A 27,522-nucleotide genomic window follows, 5' to 3' on the forward strand; every position below is an offset into this window, starting at 1 on the left:
TCCAAAAACACCCAAAAAAAATAGGTCTTTTTCGGAAAAAATCCATATCTTCAATATGAAAGGTCAAAATTTTCAATTGACCGTCGGCTTTTCCTCCCTGCTACATAAACTTTAAGAATATATCATTAGATTTATATAATTTACTTCGAGGACTGTTATATATCAAAAATTTGAAAAATATCAATTTTTTATAATTTGTCATAAAATTTGTATTATATTGTGATTTTCAAAAAATGAAAATTACTTGATATCAGAAAGACATGCTTCGTATTCAGAATGCAATTCGATAGGTCTGAGGTGCTCTCATGTCCCATAAAAATACTGTCGAAACGCAATAAACGCTCATTTTAGATCCCTTAAGGCCATTATAAAATGTGCTGAGGGAGATGTCCTCAATATTTTTCAAAATTCTTTTTTACACGATTATATTGTATATACTTTATTAAACCAACATACCCTGCTAAAATCAAGACTCTAGGTGCTGCAGTTCTGTCAAAATCCATGATAAAACGCAGGATAAAACTACAAAGCAGCTTGATACTTTTAGTATAATCTAAATTATTACAAAATCCAAAACCATTGTAAAAATAAAATGAAAATTTCTTTTCATATCATCCCCCAGCATTAGGCCATATTCATTTCCAACTGACCAGTAGGCTATTAACAACTAAAACTTTTTCATGAAACTTACAGTTTTATCACTAGTTTCAACGGCATGCTGACGACGGTCATTGATATCGATCATGACATCATCACTCTGGTCTACAGATATGGTAGATGTAGCCGTAGGTTCACTGTTGTCGATGAACTGTGAAGTATAGCAATAATGATGATGATGATGTGAAGTCAATGTTTGTTATGATGGAATCGGTTATTAACGGCTACAGATATAGATTTGCTACTCTCAAAAGTGATAAAGATAGGTTGACTCTCCCTCCCTGTTCAAAATGCCAGGACAATTTGACCAAAACGGCATTAAAACACTTGCAAATAAAGAATACATACCATACATAATGGAATCAGTCTAAGTGGGTTGGTTTCTTCCAGTGAAAAAAAATGCCTCAAGTTTGATTAAAATCTTGAACTAATAACAACTAAGATAGACTGGCAGCCACGTATGAATCATACATAAAAGAAAACAATTATTTACTTACCTTTTTGTATTTTATCTCGTAAGAGAATTTCGCCTCGATGCTAGGTTCAAAGACGAAACGTGACACGTAAAAGGTGTCCTGTGGATAGACAAAAACATGAAAAATAATATTTCAGGGATGGTACAGTACACCTCAGTGGTGATGTAGCGTCATAGGGGCACGTACCCCCCCCCCCCCAATCGATTGCAAAATTTAGAGAATCCCATTGGAAAATTGCCAAAAAACGGCTTTTGTCCCCAATGCCCCCGGTGCCCCCGATCATAGTCGGTAGGATTAACCCCCCATATGATAACCCAAGGGAGGGGGTATTATAGGATTTGGTTGAAGTAAAGTGTAGGTCCTACCCTATTTTAATATCATCAGGGACTGTTCATAAACACTTGTAGGCCAAACTTTTTCAAGGGCCCCCTTTCTCAGCCCCCCCCCCTTCCCGGTCATGAAAAATGAACGTCAACCCTATAGAAAACAGTGTAAACTCATGTTCTATAGATAAAAAGGTAATATTTTAAAGACACCCCCCAGAGGGATAAAAAAAAATAAGGCACCCTTTTGCATCAGCCTCCCCCCTTACAAGTGTTTGTGAACGGTCCCTATAGGAATCAAATGGCTTGGAAAAATAGTTTGAATTCTTTCAAAAATAGGCCTAAACATGCAAAATTATCTAGGGCCAATATCAAAGGGCTACCAACTCACATTACCCAGATCTCTACTGGCTAAAATGAACAAGTGCTAAGATTTGACAGGCCTATATGATCAACAACAAAGGTGTTACAATAATAACTAGAGCTGCGGTGGCCACAGAGCCACGAATGTTACGTGGTGGCTTTTGATTTTGATGACATCTGCATGACATTTGACCTCAATTATTGAAACAACGAATTACTCTCAATTATGACGTGATTGATCTGATCTAGAAAGTTTAAGGCCAAACGGGAAAAATTTAACAATTGACCGAGTATAACTGATGACCTTCGACCTCAATTTTGTGATGTTCCACTCCTATCGCAGAATATTTTCACCATTAAGCCCATTTGGGCAAGCTTCAAACTTGCCTCAGTATGACCTATGATCTCAGATTGATATTTTAATGTTCCCCACATATCTCGGATGCATGGTTGATTAACACCAAATGTGACGTGTCATGTCAAAAGGAGACACTTTTGGGCAGGATCGTAAATGGAGAAATAGCCAAAAATCTACCCGGTGGTAATTTTTTCACAATTTGGGTTTGTTGCGAATTTGTGATGTTATTAATGTTAAAAATATTGTCTGATAGTTTCAGACCGGAATATAACTGGCATCTTGTATTTTTTGAAACATTTTTCACGGTAATTCCTACTCTCAACATTGTCAATAATATTTTAAAAGGCTGATATCTCAATTTCCAATTTTATAATACCATAACTTACAAACTCAATATCTTCGCTTAGAAATGTCCGATTTCATTGGGGAAAACAGCGTTGTAGAGCAAAATATCTCTATATTTAAGATATGTTAAAATCTCAAAATTGATAACCTGCTCAAAAGTGTCTCCTTTTGACATGACACGTCACAAATTATAGACTCATCTGCTTGATGACTACATAGGTCTACGCTCGACCAAGAAAAGGCCTACATCTTGTAAAATAGGCCTACATAGAATTTAGACTGACTTGTGAATATAGAATTGCCTAGAATTACAATTAGGTCCTATTGTAAAAACTATAACTTGAAAAACCCCAAAACCTTAGTTTCTCAAACTTTTTGTAACGTTTGTTTATTTCTGTAGTTAGTAAAAAAGTAGGCCCGTGCTTGAATAACTTTTTGGACATGATATATGCTTATGCCAATTATGCAACGAGGCCGGAGAACAAGCTGGTTAATCATTCCGCTAAAAATGTGAAAATTTATCAAATATGCGAATATGATCAGCATAATTTCTATGATTGACACCTTCATATGCCTAACTATATAGTAAAAATGTTAATTTAGTCAAAATAAGTTACAGATTTCAGATTGAATACTCACCAACTTCGTGTCGATCTCACCGGTAACTGTGCGGGCCTCTACTCGCACAACTGCTGCACTCAGCAGGAAAACTGCTGGTGCAAATATCATCATCAAAAGTCGGAGATGGACCATTTTGTTGATCCAACTCTGCCAAAGGCTCGATGTTGTAAGCCTACTACTTATAAAACTTAAAACGCAAATCGGTTAAAATCTGTCAAACAGAATCAAGAAAACTAATCCTTCGCAACAGATCAAAACTATCGCAACTCACTCCAACTCCTCACTAAAACAAACAAACCGCACAAATCGTCGCCATGGACGTGTGTACGCGCGTTACGGTAGCAACGCGTATTATATCGCGTAAAAATAATGTACGCCGTAATTTACACGCCGTAGTTTGCGTGAATTTTAGCACGTGCACAAGTTGCCCGACAAAATCAAACGCTTTTGCCGGCATAAATTGCTGGAAAGAGCTAATATGCATAATATGCATGATACATAGGGTAGGCCCTACTTGTTTTATCGGAGTGGAGGCATTTAATACAAATGATATTACAGGTATGTTCCCCCGTACACCACCTTTTTTTCCTTAATTTTTTTGTTGATTTTGCAGCTCCGAAAGACACGCTAAATTTGACCATTCAAGACCCTCAGAAAGACCCTTGATTTTGATTATTCCTCACATTTTTTGCTTTTCCAGACGATTGTCAACCAGAAATTAAAAAAAGAACATTGTAAATTTTGACTGCAGCTCCAAAAGACCCCCTTAGCCTATACTCTTTTGTTATTTTCTTGAACACTAATGTGCAAAATGTTTTAGAAAACATGTTTCGTGTTAAAAAGGCGTTACCTCTTAGATTAGGCCTACATTTATCAAAATCGCCCGAAAATGAATCATCAAGACGATGTTACTGACAGTCTGACAGCTCAGCTTGCCGACCAATATAAATCCATGAATGTTAGTTCCTATGGTGTGAATGATATACTCGGTATTCAATCCAACGAGAGTCCGGATGACGTATAGGGGAAGGTGGGGCATAACGGAACACTTAACTTTGAGGACAAGTTATGTCCAATTGGGGCAAAACGGAACCCATCTGTGGGACAAAACGCCCGGGGCAAAACGGAACCCTTCGTGTTTACAATATTATTGTAAACACGAAGGTACTAGCCATGAGCTGTATTAAGTGCATGGCCTATATGCTACGATGTATTATGCATGCAACCAATTTCTAAAAAATCGGGTATGGGGCAAAACGGAACCCTAGGTGCGGGGCATAACGGAACAGGGTTCCGTTTTGCCCCGGGCGTTTTGTCCCACAGATGGGTTCCGTTTTGCCCCAATTGGACATAACTTGTCTTCACTCAAGGAAATGTAGGCGTTATCTAGGGGCCTACTCGAACATGGTAAACACTTCGCTGACATAGACATATAACTAGACCTACAGAGATGGTAGGCCCACTTAATATTGTAACTGAATATAGGCCTACATATAACTAGGACTAGGGCCTACCGATGGAACAACTAATATAAGTTTGCACCCAGGGTGCTGTTTTGCCCCATAGGGGGTTCCGTTTTGCCCCGATAGTGGGGTTTTTATAAAAAATTGTAAGATTCAAGTTATGGTTAATGGTATATTAAAGGTAAATACAAACTTCAACTGAATATATAATTTTTACAGTCATATTACTTATGGTGACGTCACAGAGCATCCACACTCTCATCAGCAGTAGATAACACATCAAGTATGTCATCCACACCCTCATTAGCAGTGTATACCATACCAATAATGTCATCCACACCCTCATCAGCAGTAGATAACACATCAAGTATGTCATCCACACCCTCATTAGCAGTGTATACCATACCAATAATGTCATCCGCACCCTCATCAGCAGTACATAGCATACCAAGTACGTCATCCACACCCTGATCAGCAGTAGATAGCATACCATCCACGCCCTTATCAGCAGTAGATAACACATCAAGTATGTCATCCACACCCTCATTAGCAGTGTATACCATACCAATTATGTCATCCACACCCTCATCAACAGTAAATAGCATACCAAATATGTCATCCACATCCTCATCAGCAGTAGAAAGCTTACCAAGTATGTCATCCACACCCTCATCAGCAGTTGATAGCTTACCAAGTATGTCATCCACACCCTCATCACAGTAGATAGCTTACCAAGTATGTCATCCACCCCCTCATCAGCATTAGATAACATACTAAGTATGTCATCCACACCCTCATCAGCAGTAGATAGCATACCAAGTGTGTTATCCAAACCCTCATCAGCAGTAGATAGCATACCAAGTTTATCATCCACACCCTCATCAGCAGTAGATAGCATACCAAGTATGTCAACCATACCCTCAGCAGTAGATAGCATACCAAATGCCATCCACACACTTATCAGCAGTAGATAGCATTCCAAGTATGTCATCCACGCCCTCATCAGCATTAGATAGCATACTAAGTATGTCATCCACACCCTCATCAGCAGTAGATAGCATACCAAGTATGTCATCCACGCCCTCATCAGCATTAGATAGCATACCAAATATGTTATCCGCATCCTCATCAGCAGTCGATAGCATACAAGTATGTCATCCACACCCTCATCAGCAGTAGATAACATTCCAAGTATGTCATCCACATCCTCATCAGCATTAGATAGCATATCAAGACTATGTCATCCACACCCTCATCAGCAGTAGATAGCATACCAAGTATGTCACCCACACCCTCATCAGCAGTAAATAGCATACCAAGTATGTCATCCTCACCCTCATCAGCAGTATAGCATACCAAGTGTGTCATCCACACCCTCCCTCATCAGCATTAGATAGCATACCAAGTATGTCATCCACACCCTCATCAGTAGATGTCATACCAAGTATGTCATCTACACCCTCATCAGCAGTAGGTAGCATACAATGTATGTTATTTACACTCTCATCAGCAGTAGATAGCATACCAAGTATGTCATCCACACCCTCATCAGTAGTAGATAGCATACCAAGTATGTCATCCACACCCTCATCAGCAGTAGATAGCATACCAAGTATGTCATCCACACCCTTATCAGCAGTAGATAGCATACCAAGTATGTCATCCACAGCCTCATCAGCAGTAGATAGCATACCAGGTATGTCATCCACACTCTCATCAGCAGTAGATAGCTTACCAAGTATGTCATCCACCCCCTCATCAGCATTAGATAACATACTAAGTATGTCATCCACACCCTCATCAGCAGTAGATAGCATACCAAGTGTGTTATCCAAACCCTCATCAGCAGTAGATAGCATACCAAGTATGTCATCCACACCCTCATCAGCATTAGATAGCATACCAAGTATGTCATCCATACCCTCATCAGCAGTAGATAGCATACCAAGTATGTCATTCACACCCTCATCAGCATTAGATAGCATACCAAGTATGTTCTCTACACCCTCATCAGAAGTAGATAGTATAGAAGCCATCCACACTGTCATCAGCATTAAGTAAGACACCAAGGAAGATGCTCATTATCCCATCTACTTACTAGACCTTCGGCAACAGTATCTTCAAGCTTCAGTGGCAGCATCAGGATTTGTTTGGGGGAAGGGGGCAAAGTGAATTTCAGGGAGGGAAAAATCAACCAATTTTGTCTTCAAATTGGGGGCAAGAAAAATATGGGTGAGGGAAAATGCCGCATTGACCCCCCTCTCCTTTTGTGCCACCACTGAGTATCTTAATGCTCATATCATAAACATTAGCACGACCCCGCTGAGTCCTGTTTTTTTCTGCTGTCGCAAGTTATAATATGTCCGTTTATAAAGTCATTAAAATCATTATTTCTGGGACTTGCATCATGAATTTCTGATTGTCGCAAAAAAATTAATTGTGTTGCACATTGTCTTATGCCCTGCTAGGATGCAGGCATAATAGGCCACCTCATTTCTTCATCATCTAATATGAGATAAATGGGCTATTCCACTCGAAATCCACACTACCCCTGTGGAAGATTTTGGAAATATCTTCCATAGGGGGAGTATGTTTATCAAATTAATGTAATTGGTCATAGATAATCATTGTGAAACCCATACTCCCCCTGTATTGTGGCTTAACCTATATCTTTCACAACTGGAGTGAGTATTTCAAATAGAAGTTACCCAATTGTCTATTGTATTAAAAATTGATACTCCCTCTGTGGCAGACTTCAGCAAAATCTTCCACAGGGGTATTGTGGATTTTATATGGAATATCCCAATGTGAACAGAACAAGAACACTTTAGACAAAATCAACATTACATGTAATTTTACTTGTATGGATATAAATATATATATCCTATTTTAATTGACATGATTCTGTAAAAATTATGATTTGTTTTAATCATGATTATTTTTTTAATTGACATGTTAATAATTTATGAAATAGTATAAAAGTTGATTGTATCGTTGCAAAACTCTCACATTTAAAGACATGTGAAATATTGTGTGTGAAAAACCCTCCCTTGTGATAAAAATTTGCAATCAAATACAATTCTGCTCATCTTTATCCATCTAAATCACTATTGAAATCATTATAAAATTGTATTTAAAGGAGGATTTTGTGATAGGCTAAACATATTAATCTGCAAGAAATATTTGGAACATAAACATTATGTAGCCAGAAGTTTCCAGTGGTATAAAAGTCTCAACTTTTTTTGAAAAAAGTGGGGGAATGAGGTTGTGGATCACGAAATGCCCTTTTAAGTTATGTAATATTTGATATCCCCCCTAGGAGGGGCCTGGTATAACAATATTTCTACCAACCTTAATGTTTTAATCAGATGGTTGAAGTAATACCTGCTCTAAGATTACAAAATATGAAAGGTTTATTAGATTGAAATCTCTAATCTAAAACAAGGTAAAATTTATGTATGTCCAAAATATTTAATTATGAATTTTTATACTCGAAGGCAGAAATAAAAAGAAAAAAAGATTGCGTCTGACATACTCATCAAATCAAACTCCCTGTGGCAAGTGATGGTCAGCATAGCGTAAATAGGGTGGCGCCTTCCCTAGTTACGCTATGCTTAACCAATCACAGGCCGTGGGGAGTTTGATTGACAGGAACGTAAGACACAAACTGGTTTGTTTTTTTAAATACTGCTTTGGAGTGAAAATTTAATTTGATTTACAGATTAAGGAACCAAAATAAAAACTAAATGCAAGGATGTGAAGTACGTTTAAAAAAACTATCCTGAAATACTGGAATGGGAACAAAATAAGAAAATATGAATATTTTTTGTACAGGTGGGGAAGATAAAAAAATCCTGAATTATATTTTTCCTGAAAACGTATATCCCTTTAAATGACAAAAAAAATCTAAACTATTATATTAAGTGGGTAGAATATGACATGGTTGGTACAAACATCAGTATACCAGGCCCGACCCCATTTTCCAGATAAAAACAAATAAATTAGACAATTTCAATTACACTAGTGAATGATACTGATTCTGAAGCTGGTTGAGACTGTTGAAATGCCTCAATCATAGTACTGTCTTCTTGTGAATCTTGTCTTGAGTTGCTCTGTGCCTGAATGGATGCCTGTAAGGGGTGAAATCAATAAATCTGATGTAAAATTCAAAACATAAAAATGGTGTATATAGGACTCGCGACTCTATTAAGCAGATTGTTGCAAGGTGTTTTCAGTAATGAGGTAATTTACTTTTAAAATCCTGCTTTTTATTGTTCAAATAGCCATTCTTTTAATCTATAAATGCTTTCTCATAAAAATCTCTTTACCATCAAGATTCAACAACCTTAAATTGATATTAAGCTTGATTGGGTCACACCAGGACCGTACACAGGACTTTTTTTGAGGGGGGGGGGGTAGAATGTCACTCTAAAATGTGGACTTTTTTCCCGAAAAGGTTTTTGCATGCAAAAAGTAAATTTCACCCCCAAAATATATATATATTGGGCTATTTTGAACAGTTTAACCAGTTGTCCCTTTTGTTCATTTGTTTGACCGTTTTGGACCTTTTACCATGTTTTACCTTGACTTTTTTTCGGTGGCCCTGATCACACATACTGTAAAAATCTCCACCATATTGTGGGTAAACCATGATATTGAGGATTTGTATCATAAAACCGCTTGCCATGCTTTACACAAAAAATGAGGGTAGTACCCTTGTTGACAGCTGCACAACACAAAGATGAAATTAACTGCGATTTTTGATGTGCTTAAATTTGGGGTCAATTTTTAGTGTTATATTACATTATGTTTATTTGTCTTGATGAATTGGTTTGTTGGTCAGCTGGGTAATTTTTCCAAGTTTTGCTCTCCTTTTTAAAGTTTTACCTGATACACAACTGATAACCTGATTATGCATATTCTTGCAATGCCAAGTCACTTTCTGTACAGAAATTGAATCTAGGAAACTAAGAGTATCTTTACTTTATTATTAATATTTATTAGCCTCTAACCTGTTGTTCTTGGGCGGCCTGGTGTTGTTGGGCGAACCGTTGTTCCTGGGCTGCCCTAACAGAAGAGGCTAAGAATATGGAGAAGTCCTTACAAGCAGCAGGCTGGAAACATAATAATAACGATGAAGATTATGATGATAAAGATATCCATGATGATGCTGATGGTGATGATGACGATGATGATGACAACGATGATTGTGATAATAATGATTAATAAAAATAATCTTATTAAATATTACGTTCAATTAGGTTTATCTATAATAATTTAGGGAGTTGGACATCTTATCATGATAAAAAATATATGGCCTATTCAGTGATTTGCACATTCGGACGATCGTAAAAATCATCAAAATTCAGATTTTGGTACCCTTATCATTGTCATAGATGTGCTAACATTCAGCGTAAAGCTGTGTATTTGAGACAAATAAGGCATTTACATGAATCTGTAATATAAATTAGCTACATGTATTTGAATGGGGCTTCAACTTCATCAATACTGCTGATTTCTTAGTTTTTGCCAAATTTGTCATTTCAAAAATACCAAATGACCATTTGAATGACCTATCCTTCACTTTTAAGCAATTTATAAACAGTTTTAATTTTTTTACACTTGCGCTGGGATCCTTGAATAGGCCTTTAAATGATATGGTAGCAAGCAAATTTTTTGTTATGGATTTACCTGAGTAGCTTTGGTAGCAGTTTTTTCTGTTGGCGCAACAGGTGCGTACTATAAAGACAAAGAAGAACAATATGAGTTTGACATTAACTCCATGAGAACTACCTGCCGATTGGCCAAAATGAACATTGTGTCCAATTTTGAACCAATCAAGGAGGGTATTAAACAGATCATCTGCAAATGCAAGTTTGAACATAAATAGTTAAAGCCTAGTCATTATTGGTAATTGAAATGAGCATTTCAAGTTATCAACCAATCAGAAATGCTGTTAGATGACCAGTAGTGTCCAGGGGGTTAATTATGCAGTCATGTCATCAGAAGGGCTACATGAATGAAGAGAGTGGGTGCCATGGGGAAGCATTACATTTATGAAATGTAAATCATACACTATAGGTCACACTGCACATTCATCTAATCTTTCCAATCTTCGTAATAAGTCCAAAATTGAGCACAAACAGCCTAAAATCTACAACCAATACTTTAGGAATCATATCATTAACACCCATATAATAATGCTTTACAGCAGTACAAAAGTCAAATAATCTATTAGTCTTTTGTAATCATAGATTGGTATTTGAAATGAATATTGCAATTTTCAAATGCCCAATTAACAAACTGCTACAAAAATCAAAAGATTGGTGACTGCTAGTAGGGATAAACAAGTAAGTATGAAAGCTTGGGTAGTAAGAGAACTGAAAAGGTTAATCATCCTTCCAAATCTCTCTCTTGTGTGAAAATTGATGCAATTTAGTTGTTGCTTTGTTTTAATGGTTCATTTTTGTTAAGTTGTAAAAAACATGACAAATTATTAAAAATGTGATGTTTTGTTATACATTACCTGGGTAACTACATGTATGGCATCTGATGCATCTGGTGCAGTCTATGATAAGGAAGAACAAAGTGAATTTAACACAATTAATTATGCAGTCATGTCATCAGAAGGGTTAAACTAGAGAGTCCAAACTCCAAAAAGGAAAATCTGTAGCGTTCGTACCTCTATCATTTATTGGCAAAAGCCAGAAACGGAACGATAATGTAGTTCCGTTGGGTAAAATATTCAACCAAAATTGCACATGCATGTACAGGGTGAGTCAAAAAAACTGCAATAGAGCAAAGAATCAATATTTATGTAAGAACCAGGTCGAACTTTCCCAATATTGAACAAATCTATAAATGCTACACTCAATGGCCACTGTCTGTGAAAATATGAAGTGAATCGTGACTACCGTTTAATTTTTATGAGTCCTTTTGCTGCGATACCCAATTTCGTTATTTGTCCACGAGGTACCATGTGTTTTGAATGAGAGCACACAGTGCACGGTAAAGACACCATATCTGAAACTGACTTTAACTTAAATGAGGTTGTTTTTGTGTTATATTAATTTCTTTTTTTTGTTCAAACAAACTTTTTATAACATTACTTTAAGTCCTTCATACCTCACTCGACTCCAACACCAGTTTTTTAATCCCAATATGTCCAACTTTTTGGATATTTTGAAATTCACTCCACTTCAATTTGCGCGCATTTCATTTTGACATTTGAAAAACTCGCCTACAAATTTGTATATTTTTGATAGAGAATAAACATCTTTAAAGTAAAGGTAAAATGAAAATAACAACAAATAATGTTTCTTCTCCTTAAACAAGACCAAGGGCAATAACACTTTGAGTGCTCCATTTTATTTTAATCCCAATGAGGTTAAGAAAATAGCAGTTGTTCCAAATCTACCTAACACAGAGTGGGCTGACATTCAAATTTTAGATGTCTCTTGGACAAACATTAAAATTGGGTAGCGCTATAAAATGTGTCATAAAAACAAAACGGTAAATGCTAATTCCCTAATTTTTTCACACAAGGTCACTGATGAATATACCATATATAAAATGTTTTAAAACCTAAAAAGTTCAACTCGGTTCTTAAATAAAAATGGATTCTTTTCTCTATTGCACTTTTTTTGACTCACCCTGTATTATAATAATAGCTCATGCACATGTAGCTGTTGTTATTGAACGATGCAAGAGCATTTTGGAGATATGGCAGACCATGAGACACAATAAGTATCATGAATAGAACAGAAATAAACAAAATTGAAGATTTCTCTTGTTTAAAAGCCTTTGGTATAATATTTATCATCGTTACCTGTGCTTGCTGTGGTTCCTTTGCTCCCCGTGATTTCTTAGCAACCTTTGCTTTCTTTGCTCTCTGCTTTTTCCTGGCTCCTTGTGCTTTCTTGGAAACATGTTCTTCCTTTGCTTGTGGCTGTGGTACATGGTCAGATGTAAGGACGGTGTTGCAATCAGTCTTTGATGCAGGGAGCTTGGCTCCTTGTGCTTTCTTGGAAACATGTTCTTCCTTGGCTTGTGGTACAGCGTCAGATGCAAGGATGGTGTTGCAGTTAGTCTTTGCTGCATGGAACTGTAACAAGTGTCAAATTAATAAATAAGGCAATAATTTAAAGCCCTTCTCAAGTTGAAACCTTTGAAAACCTAATGCGGAATGCATTTTTTTTAGATTTACGATTTATGCTATTTTGACGTTTGACTATGTCAGACGTGATATTTTCGTGTGGTGGATTTGAACCACAAAAAAAAGCATCTGAAGAAAACTGAAATTTACTCAATCCAGCGGGAATAATGCAAAAAGCGAGTAAATTTACGTACTAATGCTGCGTGGGAGTCGGGAGCTTTGAGACAAATTATTACATTAAGATGGTCTAACTTGATGATAACTTGAAGTGTCACATGATGCAAAACTGATGAAGTAAGAGAACTAGAAGAGTAATATCCCTCCAAGGCTGTCTTGTATGAAATTTATGCAGTTTGGTGTTGCTGTATTTGAATGGTTTATTCTTGTCAATTTGTAAAAAACACAACATATTGTTCATGCATCCAAAGGTGTACATAGACAACATATACCTTTTGTTTCTAGCCTACCTGTTGTGCTCGGGCGACCCGGCGTTCCTGTGCTGCCCGTTGTTCCTGGGCTGCCCTAACAGAAGAGGCTAAGAATATGGAGAAATCCTTGCAAGCAGCAGGCTGGAAATAAACACGATGAAGATTATAATGATGATACCAGTGCCGTACGTGGGTCATCATAATGGGGGAACCGACCATGATTGGGAGGCACTGGGTCTGATTGCGGGGACACAGGCCATTTTTTGACAATTTGCCCATGGGCATGGGGAGGGGGGGCAAAGTGAATTTCGGGGGGACAAATCAACAAATTTTGCCCAAAATTGCCAAAAAAGAGGACATTTGTGTAATATTCTGGTTTTGCCTTGAAAGTTGGGGATGGGGCAAACTGGGGAGTGAGGCAAGGAGAACACTTCAATATGAAATGGATATATAATAGGTGTAGAGCTAGATTATGCCATAGTCGAATGTTATTAAAAATATGTTATTATTAGTCACTAGCGGGACACCAGCGCTACGCGCGGGTCCCCGCGAGGTATGTAAATGGGGCGTTCACTAAAACGGGAGGAATTACTGAACAGGTAGAATCATTGAAAAGGTAAATTTCATTTATCCGAGTCTGACCCTCGTTAAGCCTAAGTTTCCATTTTAGCTTCTTTCTTTCTTTTTAGTTTCTTCTACATGGGCCAATTTTGTTCCATTTTTTAAAAACATTTTGCTGCTAAGCTTGCAAATTTCCGTTACCATGTTTTTTATTTACTTAATCCCGTTCCCATTATTTTCTAAATCTGTCCTTTCTTACATTTCCCTGTTGACTTCATTTTTTATTTGCTGCTTAGCTTGTGATTTCCCGTTTTCATGTTATTTATTTAGTTCTGTCCTCAGTTTAATAGCTTTTTTTATTTAAATCATCTAATTTTATTAGATTTTATTATTCTTTCCTTCTTTAGCCTATTTTATTCCCGTTTTCATTTTCTTACTGTGACTAACTATACGGTAGGCTAACCCACATACTTGTAGGCCTACTTGTTTGTCCTCATTTTGTTTTCTTTTTTTTATTTATAGTAGGCCTACCTCTTCATGTTGTTTGTACTTTTTAACACACATCTGTTTCCCGTATTTATTACGCTACGGTCGTTCACCCGTAATATCATTCATTACGTGACTCTGCGTCGTTACGCGTGCCATGGCGTAGTGCTGCGTTACCCAGCAGTGGTATCGCTGCGCTACTGTGAGCTGCTTGGCATTAGATACGCCCGTATGCACGCGCAGGCCTAGCTTAGTAACTGTCTCCTCTTTTTGTTTACCTTGGATAGCAACGGACCACATTTTCACTGATTTTGAGGCCAATTCTTGACCGTTTTCAACCAAATAAAGTTTAAACACGTTCCCGTATATTCATCGATCTCCCGTATGAATTTGGCGACATTTGGATCGAAACTGACGGAGCCTTTATAGGCATACATAGATACATAGATAGATAGATAGATAGATACAACATTTCCCTATTTATAGTAAGATTAAAGTATTCAATAGTAAAATGGTCATAAAGAGTTAAAAATATCAGACGATTAGTGACAATAAAAGTAATTGAATGCAACATTATCTTGCATAATTATAACGGCTCACTTTAACATGTTTAATACTGAACAATTCTGATTTTAGAATCTACCAGTTTATTGATAGCGAACCCCGAAATTTCGACTATGAACTTTGAATTGTAAGCAGAACTTTACCCCCTGGACTTCCACCCCCTGGGCTCTCTAAAAACACACTGTCAAGCATACTTGTTTATCAGTCCATTAACCACAAGTACGCGCTAGATGTTTGATGAGAGATTAACTTTCGCGTCAACACAAAAGCACCGCAAATACCACAGACAGTTGTTTACGGTGTAGTTAATGGTAATGGCGCGGGCAGACGATTAAACCATAGCGAGGTATGGGCGACCAATCACAAGGCAGATCCATTTAAAGATGCATTACATCATGGCCAATTTTAGTTTAATAACTCTCCATAGAGTCCCGTGTTAAAAATCTTAACCGCAAGGCAATGTCAGTAGTCCACTTGGGTAGCTAACAAACAGAGGGAGTAGGGTGACTGATCAGATGTGAAAATCTATCAATTGTGCACACATTAATTAAATCAGAGTTTTAAGCTTAAATACAATATCCAGAGTATGCACAATGGGCAAGTGGACTACGGGGTAGTCTAGTGTGGCACTTTCACAGTTAGGGGCATTTGTTGAGAGCAAAATATAAAAAAGTAGCAAGCAAATGTTTTTTATGCATTACCTGTGTAATTTTTCCAGATGGAGCGATTGGTGCATTCTAAGATAAGAAAGAGCAAAGTGAATTTTACATCATAAATTATGCAATCATGCATCAGAAGGGTTAAACTGGAGAGTCGAAACTCCAAAAAGTGGGTATTCTGTGTAATAGGGTACCTCTATCTGGGGGGGGGGGGTGACACTTCAATATGAAATAGATATAATATAATAGGTGTAGGGCTGGCACTTTCACAGTAAGGGGCATTCGGTGAGAGCAAAATGTAAAAAGTATTGGGTCATTGGGTGAGAGCATGATTTTTGGCATTCGCTGAGAGCAAAATGTACAACATATGGGGTCATTGGGTGAGAGACAGACCGTTTGGGTCTGTTAAATTAGGGGGCATTGGATGAGAATAATTATGTTCTTTTAATTGGCGTCTTTGGGTGTGAGCCAAAAGAAGCCTACAGAGGGAGCAGGGGTTTCAAAATGATTAACCGTGACCAATTACATTTGAAAACATACTCCCCCTGTTGAAGATATTTCCACAAAAAAAAATTTCCATGAAATGTAAACCAGCATGTATACTAGCGATGAAATGAAGTATGGGAGTTAGAAAAATTTGAAAATTTACCAATCTCAAAAAGGATGATTCCTATTCTAAGTATAGTGAAAAGATATTCCTATAATAAAAATCAAATTGACGATTTCTCTTTTATTTACAAGCCCCTAGTACAGTATATACTTACCATCGTTACCTGGACTGGCTCTAGTTCCTTGGTTTGCTGTTGTTTTGGTGCTACCTGCATGTTCTTGGCTGACTCATGTTCCTGGCCTGCCAGGTGTTTCTGGCCTACCTGTGGTTGTGGTAGAGGGCCAGTTGCGTAGAAGATCTTTGATACAGGGAGCTGTAGCAAGTCAAATTATAAGACAACTAGATAAATAAAATGTCGACATTAATTTACGAACATAATACCCATGATTCTAAATAATATCGCTAAACAGTGCATAAATCTTACATTTGTTTTCATATTGTTATGCATAAATTCTCCTGAATTATAAAATGGATCAACCTGCACAGCATTGCACTGTTAACCAAACCCTGTATGCAGGTATTTTCAGCTCACTTATCATGTTGAATCATCATTAAATAATTGATATTCTGCCCTCTGGCTCTTTACCATGTGATGCTGAATTTAACAAAGCGACAAATCGCTATTCGGTGTTCTGCAAAACTCATACCAATATAAACATACTGTGCAGAAATAGTAATTATTTTTCCATGTGGAACTTAGAAGGAATGAAACAGGAAAGTAGACAGGGGCTATTCAATTAAAAAGTCACACTCCCCCTGTGGAAGATTATGGATTTCAAATGGAATTAACACAGCAGGCTGAACTCACTCTCCCTCCGTGTAAGCTTGAATCTTTCTCATAGAGCGTATAAAATTTAAATGGAGGTGCCTAATGTGCTCATTCTATTTGAAATTCATACTCCGGCTCCCCATGCGACAGATATTTCCCAACTCTTCCACAAGGTTAAATTAATGTGGATTTTTAATGGAACAGTCTAATAGAGCCAAATAGCCAAACAGCTCATAACAGTAAGTTTAATGTTACTAGACTATGCATAAATCATATTTTTCCATATAACGGTATAACTTAGATGGAATTAAACATGGGTGCATACAATCGAGCAAATAACTTACATCACACATGGGAACAGCTGCTCCAGGGTGTTCTTTCTTGGTAGAATTGTTGTTGGCATCTGGGAAGAAGTTGTTATATTTTGGACGAACAGGCTGTAACAAAAAAAAGTAGTGTCGTTAGAGAACTAAACTGTTGCAGAAGTTCACAAATGATTGAAAATAGTTTGTCTTTGGTTTTATACATGTTTAATGGTAAAATAATGGTATCGGAAATAATGGTAAAGGATCTTTATATGTCAAATTACCCTTGCTGTTGCGGCAGTTTCGCATTCATGAATCACGTTATTTTTGGTCTCCACTTCTCCATCAACGATAACGCTATCGAAGTATTTGCCCTCAGTGTCCTCGACATCCCCAATCTGGAGGATTCCAACCTGCAAACAAAAAAGTGCAGATTTAATAAATCAACCTGTAAGTTATAATGGACCACAATGACCTCAGCTCAATGGCATAGTTCAATAACCTCAATTAAACAATCATAGTGCAAAATTTGACCTCAATTTTCAGAGTATGAGTTTTTGTACTCAAATTTTCAAAGGTCATTCAATGAATGTACAAATGTATTGGGGTTAAAGAACTGTGGCTTGATAGATGAGCATGCTGTGGGTCCTAGTGATCTCTGCCCAGTCCATATTTGGGGCATTGCAATATGGTTTCATCCAATAAGAATGTTTAACACAGAGTGCAATAGCGCCAATCCGGCTCGAAATGTGTGTGTGTGGGGGGGACATCCAGCCAAAATTGTTGAAAAGAGGGTGAAAAGAACAACAACAAAAATCCGAAGGCAATGGCAGATTGTTTTTAAAGAAGTTACACAAACTTGTTGCGAGCATTCCAAGAATTTAATAAATAAACTAGCATGCTCAAACACTACTTACTTTTTACATGCTAGTGTTACCAAAGGGTCTCTCTCCCAACACCAAATAGCATGCCAGGATAGCAATTCAGGGGTAGCACCAGGCTGCGTTTTGGGGTCCCGGATTCACCTAAATACAGGTGGGACCCCTTTAAAAAAAATTTCTGTGAGTCTAGGGGTTCTTGTTGCAATCTAGCACTACCGCAGACATAATATTTATGCTGCATTTGTACTCTGACTCGCCAAACTCTACTACGGACCCCCTACTTTCAGATTTTTTGCATGTTCGGTGGGTCCCTGCTGACTCTGGGCGCTTTGTTTTAGCGTTACCCTGCATAGCATAGCAGTATTGTAGAATTGTTTTGTTCTCAACAGTTTAAATCCTCAAACTTACCTGGTTGGCTTTCATGTGATAAGGGAACAGGGTGTTGTAGCTTTGAGGAAAGAACAAAACCAGCCAGAATACATGTCCAGAGAGAATCACGGTCAGGTGTGCACAGTGCACTATTTGGGCCCTGAAAACAAAATCAAAGACACACTGATGCTGAAATGATCTAACGATAGATTACAAGAGCTACATGTCACTTATAGTATAATTTATTTTAATTGCTTAAATTTGTGATTCTCATTCCTGAAAAAAAGATGAAAGTAATAGTGTTGCCTTTGTGATTTGAGAATATCATATTAAAACATATTTAAATGCAATATTATTTTTACTGAAGATTAATTCCAATTATACACAATAATGACTCACCTTGAATGAGATGATACAGCGCTGTTGGTAATCCAAATCATCAGTGGTTCACTCAAAAACCAAGCGATGAAGAATAAGCCAAAGTAGCAGTAAAAGCGCCCTTTACCGGGTAATGTTTTACAGAGATGGTGAAGCGTAAAGCACCCAAGCAAGACCTGTAATTATGGAAATTGTGACAACTTGCATCATGTTTTAGGTAGTTAGCATGATTATTGTGGCAATGTTTTGATCACACGCACACCCCTACTGTACATGCCCCCCTACCATACATACACATACAGATAATGCTTTATGCAACTTAAATTGCACATTTTTATTTGAGGTTATCAAGGTTCATATGTGGCGGAAGCAGGGAGGGGGTGCAGGGGTCAGGACCCCCCTAAATTTTTAGATGGGGGTCTGACCCCACTAAAATCATAATAGAATAAAAAAATTGCCCTCTGCATCTTCCTTTTTAGCACAAAAATACCCGAAGTTTTGGGCCCAAATAGGGTAATATTGCAAAAGTTTGCGTGCTTAGCGTACTGGCCCATAAAATAGCAAAACACACCTTTATTTGGGCTTAAATAGTCTGAAATTGAAATATTTCCTGCACTTCACTCATGCATAAAAAGTCCAAGTAAAACCGAAACAAAAAATATGCTCGTCCCCTGACCCCCCTATATCATAATGCTTCCGCCGCCACTGTCAAGGGTTAATGTCATTTTGGTTCACTTTTACGGACAACATTGAGTTTCGCATTAACCTCTTAAATGTGTAAGAAAGCCATAAATATATACACCACACATACTGTAGACACATACAAATAATACCCTCACACACACACCACTATATATATAATTATACCTCGTGTAACTTTTAATTTTAAGTTGTCAGGGTTTTATGTAATTTTGGTCCACTTTTACGGACAGATATGAGCTTAAACACTTCAGCTTTTGTGTAATTTTAAGAAATAAAGCCTTAACAATGAATATTTGCTATATTCCATGATAATTACATTGCATATATTTGTAAATATTTTCTTGTGAGGATGTTAAAAGGAAGAAGCTTTGTACACAACTTACAAATGTGCCCAAAGATATCAAATTTGTGCATCCACACACACTGAAAACCCATATAAATGGATGTTGGAGCAACTTAATCAGATTTTCTAGAAACACTTGTTTCCTTACCAAAGATATTCAGTCCAATTCCAGCATATGCTGCAGGAGTCTGGTTCACATTGAAGTAGTCCCTGTCATCTGCTAATGCATGTTTGTAGAGGTATTGGACTGCAGAGGCGATGGTGAACAACACCATGACAACGGTGATCTTGATACATCCAGAGGTAGATATCTTGCCCCTATAGTGTGCCAAAAAGATATTATATGACTATTTTTTTAAAGAAACAGCAATTTTATGCAAATGTTGCAAAGTGTTAGGATTGTATAACAAGTCACCAAAAATTAAGGTCAAGTTAAAATTGGTAAATTCATTTGGCCTAATTTGTACCTTGTCAATGTAAAACCTTTTCCGATAAGGATCGAATCCAGGATCAATAGCAGCATGGAAATCGTAGTCAGAACATGGCCTGTGGATGAAGAAAATATTATAGACAGGCATTTTATAGATTGCAAAGTATTGAATAGAAATACAGAATAATAATACAAGGAACAAAATAAAAAGTAAAATAATAAAGGAAAGGTATACAAATTGTAAGCTACCAGCTAATGCTAGCGTACTGTAACCTTTATCATGATCAAAGTACATGGGCAACAACAACAACAACAACAACAACAACAACAACAACAACAAATGCAGTGCAATCAATACTCAAAATTCTCACCAGTTGTTTCAAGCCATTCTAGTGACATGTATCCAGTCCTCGCAAAATTCATCTGTGACACCACCAAGCATACCATACCAATGAACTGCACAACTACACTCCAGAGATATAGCTGAAAAGTTGAATGCAACATTCGACGCTTCCTCAAAATGTCTAACATGATGAAAAGAGACAGAAATATCATAGTTCATAAGATGTACTTCCTATGAAGTGTGGAATAGATGTAAATTGATGAATGTTTCATAAATATAAACTCACATGGTAATGGCATCCGGGGACGTGCCGCTCCATGGTAGGTTTTCCACAAAAATCACATAGATAAATATACTTAGATATGGGTCTCCTTTTTAAATTTTCCGTGCTATATGTGTGAAAAACATGTTGCTTTTACTATTTTCAAGCTCAAATCCTTAGATATGTACCTCATTATGTATGGGTCCCTATTTTCGGAAAATCCTTAGATATGGGTTCCTATTTTCAGTAAAATTTCCCTTAGAAATGGGTAAGGGCTCGAGCCGCACATCTCTGTAGAAAAAAATCCAAGTACAACCCCCCCCCCTCCGATTTTGGTTCTATGGTAGAATTGTATTTTAGTTTTTAAGGTACTTACGTCGGTAGACGAATGCCACCACCATTACCAGGATGGACAGGGTCAGATAGGCAATGTCAGTCTGCAGTACGACTGATGAAAACAAACAAAAACAAAACACAGATTTTTCATATTATTCATCATCAGGAGGCGTATTCTAGGGGGTGCAAGACGCACTATTGCCTATACTCCTGATTCTAGAAAAATACAGCACTTAATTTTTTGGAATTAAAAAAAATTATCTTGTTTTTCCAAATGAAACATAGCTAAATCCTAATAATTTAGTTAGTTTTATCAGGAAATAAGTCATATTTTTAATATTTTTGCAGTTTTAGGGAAAATAGGCCAAACACATGAAATTTTGCATGTTTTCTTTCCATTGTAGTCATAAAATTCTCAGACTTTACACAAGTCTGAGAAGACATAAGTTTTCAAGTATAGGCCAGAAAACCCTTTTTCCCTTTGTTGGCCTAAGTTGTAATGTGTGCAAAAATATTTGAGGTATAAACTTAAAAAGAATGCAATATATCATATAATTTCACCTTCAATCCTCATTTTTTAGAAAACATTTGAACAAATTAAGTAAACTTACTCTTTTCGTCGGCTGAGAATTGTTTGGTAAGGAATTCATCCCGTTTGTCATGTTAAATCGATAAGATAGTTCAAGACCCGGTTCTCTGTAGCTGCCACAATTCTGGATGGTGATGTACCACCATCTCGCCCAGTTGTATTCTTTCCAAGTTCGGTATCCTTTGCACTTGATGAACTAAAATTAACATGAAAATTAAGTGGTCAACTTTCTTGCAAAGTTATGTCAATTTGTGTAAGTGTGTGGTGAATTCAGTGTTGTGCATAAATAGCCCAATCTAAAGTCCTTCCTCTATAAGTCTTTGGGAGCACAGTGGGCCAACGGCACAGGCTACGACGCATAATCGCAAGGTTGCAAGTTCGAGGCCTGGCGACGCCATCGTGTTGTGCCCTTGAGTAAGGCACTTTATTTCGATTACGCCTCTCCACCCAGGTGTATTGGGTACCGGCATTCTTAAATGCTGGGAACTTGTAACAGACTTGCTGACTGGGAATCCCACCACAGCAACATTTCACGGTGGAGTACAGCCTATTACGAAAGAGAGATGGGCACTCCGTCCTATAAAAAAATGCAGGTTTGACTCCTTTATCTTATCCATAGAGCAAAAAATTATAGACTCTTTCTCTGTGGCTAATTCTAAAATGGCTTTATTATCAGTAACTTGTTCAGTAACTTAAGTTTTAATCATGTTTACCTTATCGCTTGCCATTTTCAATATATCAAATCAACTAATTTAAAAGCGAGCCTAAAAGTTATTTATTTCTACTTACCGTGATGCCATTTTCGATTGTTTCTATACACCCGTTCTCCGTTGACAGTGAAATCATGACCATGCCACCATCACTTGCAATCTGTTGTTTGTCTAGGCACGACTAAATTGAAATATGACAAATAGATTTATTCTTCTGATAACATAAATATTATAATACATCCAACCGGTGCCAGTGGCAAGTTTCCTCCTGGTCCGAAATAGCAGGGAAGAATTGACCAAAATTTGTGATATGCACATTCTCTGGCCTGTTTTAGACCAAAATAACATAATTTTGGCTCATGTAATCATTAAAGCTGAGCGATGAGCGATTTGTTTTTAGCTCACTTTTTGTTGGGTTCAGAAAAGCGTGCTTCTTCATTGGTCAAATACCAATCGCTCGTCCCTCAGCGGTGGAGTATAAATTCAGCTTTGGCTGCAACTTTTCATGTGGTTTTTGTTATGGTCTCAGTAAAGTCATTTAGCAGAGGGCTATTGGGATGATTTTGAAATTTTGTTCCCATGCCTCCCCATGTCTGCCCAATGCATCCAATGTCAAAGGTCAGGAGACTCCATTATGGCCCCAATATTGGGCCTTAACAGCTGCACATCTGTATCATACTCACAAACTGTTTGCCCTTCTCAAATCTGTGCTCCATTGCCCAATCCTGGTGTCATGACCAATTCCGTTTAAAATCCACACAAAATTTAGCTCACACTACCCCTGTGGAAGATTTAGTCTTCCACAGAGGGAGTTTGAGTTTTAAATATTATAACATGGACTAAATATAGAGCACGTAGAACTCTGTTCGTCGACGTGAGGCCAGCGATCGTCACGCTTGCAACATGTGGACGTAGATGGCAGCAGCATTTTTCTTTAATTAGCATATTCGTGACGTCATGTTAAAGTAAGTCTCCACAGCACTACACATATTTTTTACGTAGCTTATAGTACTATCGTGGTGGCAGCAGCATTTTTCTTTACTTTTCCAAAATGGCCCCGCCCGGGAGACGCCATTGGACGCCATGTTAGTACAGGGTAATACACAGGGAAAGCCGACACTGTCGCCACCTTTTTGTATTGCGCTAGCATATGAGTTGCAACGGCCTGATAATAAACAATTTGGACACTTCCATTTGAAATACTCACTCCAGTTGTGGAAGATATAGGCAAAGCCATAATGCAGAGGAGTATGGGTTTCAAAATGATTTACCCTGACCAATTACATTTCGTCACCCTCATAACAAAAAAGTCATTTTTACATGTTTCTCATTTGCATTTTTGATTTCGGAGTAATAAACTCATAATTAATCAAATTTCCAGCCGCATTCTTCATTAACTTGTGGAATACATGTCTGTGATATATTCCACAAATTAATGAAGAATGCGGCTGGAAATTTGATTAATAGACTATTAATTATGGGTTTATTACTCAGAAAATGAGAAACATATAAAAATGACTTTTTTGTTATGAGGGTGACGAAATGTAATTGGTCAGGGTAAATCATTTTGAAAAACACAGGGGCGGATTTAGAGGGTGACGCACCCGGTGCGCGCCCCCTCTATTTTTTGCAGATCGGCGCCTGACTCTGTGTATTTTTGCAGAGCAGCGCCCGACTTTGCGTGGCGCCGAGCAGCGGCGGCGGCGCGGTGGTGGCTCGGCGCCTCTATTGAAAATTCCTGGATCCGCGCCTCAAACATACTCCTTCTGTGTTAAATATTTCCAAAATCTTCCACAGGGGTAGTGTGGATTTTAAATGGAATAGCCCATTGCATGTGTTATCTATCTAGTACAACTTACCAACTTGTCCTCGTTTTTCCGGATATATGGCCATTGGTTTGGGTTGTCGTTATAGATTACTATGCGATAGTAATCATTCTACAGATATAAACAAATATTACTCTTCACATTAATGTGTTTCTTTAGATTATTTTTACTTTGTCAATAAGCTACAGAAATTGAGTTTTTGTAGGGTCTCACCGTCAGTCCGAAACACCGTCAGTCCGAACCACTGCTAGTCCGAATTTTTAGGGTTAGGGTTATGTTTAGGGTTATGTTTAGGGTTAGTTTTAGGGTTAGTTTTAGGGTTAGTTTTAGGGTAAGGTTTAGGGTTAGCATTAGGGAAGCTTAAAATTTGGACTCCTGGACTAGCGGTGGTTTGGACTGACGGGGTGTACCCGTTTGTTGTTTTCACTGTCTTCAGAATAGCTTTAATGGTTTTAAAATACCACCTTTTAACAATTATTATAGACACAGATCTCATGCCAGTCTGAATTCGGACAATAAAAATCGAAATTTCTTTTAAAAGGCAAAGCTAGCTTCATGCAGTTCAGATGAGGTTTACATTGTTAGTGATTATCCGAGACTATTTATATTGAAAAAGTCCTGCGGGGGTGTACTCAGTACAAATTACCATACGGGGACCAATGACCCCTTTTTCAAAGCCTATTTTGGTATATGAATGGGTCCTTTTTTCAAAATTTTCTCAATTTTTTCGGAAAATAGCCCAATTTTCAAATTTTCCCAAAATTTTGGGAAAATTTGTAAAAACTAAGACAATTTGGGTTAAATTCGGCAGAAAAGTTTGATTTTTGGTACATAAATGGGTCCAAATTTCTTGAAAAATTGGTATATTTATGGGTCCACTTTCAAATTCTCAAGAGTCAGTGGCACGTCCCTACCAAAACCAAACTTGAGGACCCCCCCCCCCCCCCGGAAAAGATACAATACAATAAAAACTACAGAGCAGCGCACTTAAAGTACCAGTAGGCCTATATTTTCTAGATTATTACAAAATCCAAAACATTTGTAAATATAAAATGAACATTTCTGTATCATCCCCAGCATTATTTATTTCCTTTCCAACAACTAACACTTTTTCAAGAAACTTACAGTTTTATCACTAGTTTCAACGGCATGCTGACGACGGTCATTGATATCGATCATGACATCATCACTCTGGTCTACAGATATGGTAGATTTAGCCGTAGGTTCGCTGTTGTCAATGAACTGTGAAGTATAGCAAGAATGATGGTGGTGATTATGATGAAAGTGAAGTCAATGGGCTATTCCAGTTGAAATCCACACTACCCCCGTGAAAGATTTTGGAAATATCGTCCATAGGGGGAGTATGTTTTTCAAATGTAATTGGTCAGAGTTAATCATTTGGAAACCCATACTCCCTCTGTATTATGGCTTTTCCTATATCTTCCACAACTGGAGTGAGTATTTCAAATGGAAGTTACCCAATTGTCTATTTTATTCGAAACTTATACTCCCTCTGTGGAAGACTTTAGATCAATCTTCCACAGGGGTAGTGTGGATTTTAAATAGAATAGCCCAATGTTGCCATGATGGAAGCAATCATTAGCTGCTACAGATTTGCTTCTCTCAAGTGTGTGTGATTTAACAATAGAGGTTATCCACGGTACTCATGTGTGACTTCTAACAAAATATGCTGGTTCCCATAGTATTCCTCATTCAAAGTTCAAACCAATTCAATGCACGACCTCGGAGTCACTTGCATGAATTTGGCGGGCTTTTTTGAAACAGTTATGGTTGCACATGCAGGTACTTCTTTTGAAAATCCTAAACAAGGTATATGGCCCTGTATCAATAGGCTGTTCCCTTGTGGCGTGTACCCTTGTTCCATGTTCACTTGTTCCCATGTGACCTGCCACACAGACAACGAACCTTTGTTTTGCTTAGTGGCCGCTAAGCAAAACAAAGGTTCATTGTCTGTGTGGCAGGTACGTCACATGGGAACAAGTGAACATGGAACAAGGGCACACGCCACAAGGGAACAGCCTATGGATACAGGGCCTAGCAGTCGTTGATAGGATATGCAACTTATAGAACACGGATAACCTCTATAGATGATGTGACTTCTGACGTCAATGCCTGACAGTATGCGCACGCATCATCACAATTTCCATTGTTTTTGCCTGGCAGTATGTGTGCGCATCATATGTTGTTCAGGGCTCGTGTTTTTAAAACTCCCGCCTCATCACAATAAGGCAATTGAACAGTGTAGTGGTTGCATGGGGTTCATTCAAGCATAAAGATATACCAGTCCCTTGCCTTTGTTGATAAACATTGAGGTCACCTCATCTATAGAAGGGTCAACTTTAATCCCATTCAAAATACCATGACAAAATTGACCACAACTGCATTGCACATATTTTTATATCCAAGAAAATGAGCAGGGAGGCGGATGAAACAATTTAAGTAATTTTTTTATATGGCCTAACCTAATTAAAGCATAAGCTAGACTGGCAGGCAGCCACATTATTAAGAATTTATTTAATTAATTTATATCACATTTATATCAGAGAAACTATTGCTTACCTTTCTATATTTAATTTCGTAAGTGAATTTGGCCTTCACACTTGGCTCAAAGACGAATCTGGACACAAAATAGGTGTCCTATGGATAGAAAAAAAAACATATATAAAACAATTACAGTGGTGAGTGCATAACTTCTTCCCATCAACAAATAGGGGAAAATATGTCCCTTTTTGACAAGACACATTTGACAAAAAGAGTTCAATATATCGGATAATCCTTATCATTTTATTTCCTAGAGAACCAAAAATTGGGACCCAATTAACTGAATACTGATGATGGATGAAATCTCTACCCTTCCAAATTTCTGTTGGATGACATCATTTTGGGATTCAGCTGGTTTGAGTGGCTCCAGATTCACAGTTCTTCCAGACTCTCTGCAGTGCATGAATGATCTTTAATATGATATGTCTCTGGTTCTGGTTCTGGTTAAATACTTCTCAACACTTTCTACAAAGCCAGGCGAGAAGGGTATTGTGCGCAGAACGTCAGATGCTAGTTGTTTCGAGCTGTGTTTTGGTGGTGTTTTAGGACTTCTTTCTTGAATACTTTGGTTTCTGTAATGTCGACTATGGTTTGAGGAAGCTGGTTCCAATCTTTGGTTGTGTTGGGAAAGTATGAGTAAACCCAGCA

The 27,522-nt window shown here is 37.6% G+C and overlaps 3 protein-coding genes across 3 annotated transcripts in view; 1 reads left to right on the plus strand and 2 right to left on the minus strand.

Moving 5' to 3' along the window:
• Positions 1-27,522, plus strand: part of LOC140171559 (short transient receptor potential channel 4-like) — a 96,699-nt gene that overhangs the window by 29,817 nt on the left and 39,360 nt on the right. The gene's annotated exons all lie outside the window — the stretch shown is intronic.
• On the minus strand, positions 8,608-20,091 carry LOC140171998 (uncharacterized). The gene is made up of 13 exons (XM_072195346.1): positions 19,965-20,091; positions 18,793-18,892; positions 18,433-18,553; positions 17,428-17,556; positions 17,183-17,275; positions 16,224-16,382; positions 15,502-15,537; positions 13,229-13,330; positions 12,435-12,710; positions 11,133-11,174; positions 10,298-10,345; positions 9,619-9,720; positions 8,608-8,736 (listed from the first exon to the last, which is right to left on the minus strand). Exons 1-13 carry the CDS (start codon positions 20,089-20,091, stop codon positions 8,608-8,610), a joined length of 1,464 nt encoding a protein of 487 aa, XP_072051447.1.
• On the minus strand, positions 19,971-27,059 carry LOC140172209 (transmembrane protein 145-like). The gene is made up of 9 exons (XM_072195524.1): positions 26,893-27,059; positions 25,438-25,554; positions 24,346-24,423; positions 22,566-22,667; positions 21,799-21,972; positions 21,228-21,299; positions 20,618-20,770; positions 20,284-20,362; positions 19,971-20,134 (listed from the first exon to the last, which is right to left on the minus strand). The coding sequence occupies exons 2-6, from the start codon at positions 25,489-25,491 to the stop codon at positions 21,270-21,272; spliced, it is 438 nt and encodes a 145-aa protein (XP_072051625.1). The 5' UTR covers positions 25,492-25,554; positions 26,893-27,059; the 3' UTR covers positions 19,971-20,134; positions 20,284-20,362; positions 20,618-20,770; positions 21,228-21,269.

This window comes from Amphiura filiformis, chromosome 15 (genome assembly GCF_039555335.1).
Source record: "Amphiura filiformis chromosome 15, Afil_fr2py, whole genome shotgun sequence".
In the NCBI taxonomy this organism is placed as follows: Eukaryota; Metazoa; Echinodermata; class Ophiuroidea; order Amphilepidida; family Amphiuridae; genus Amphiura; species Amphiura filiformis.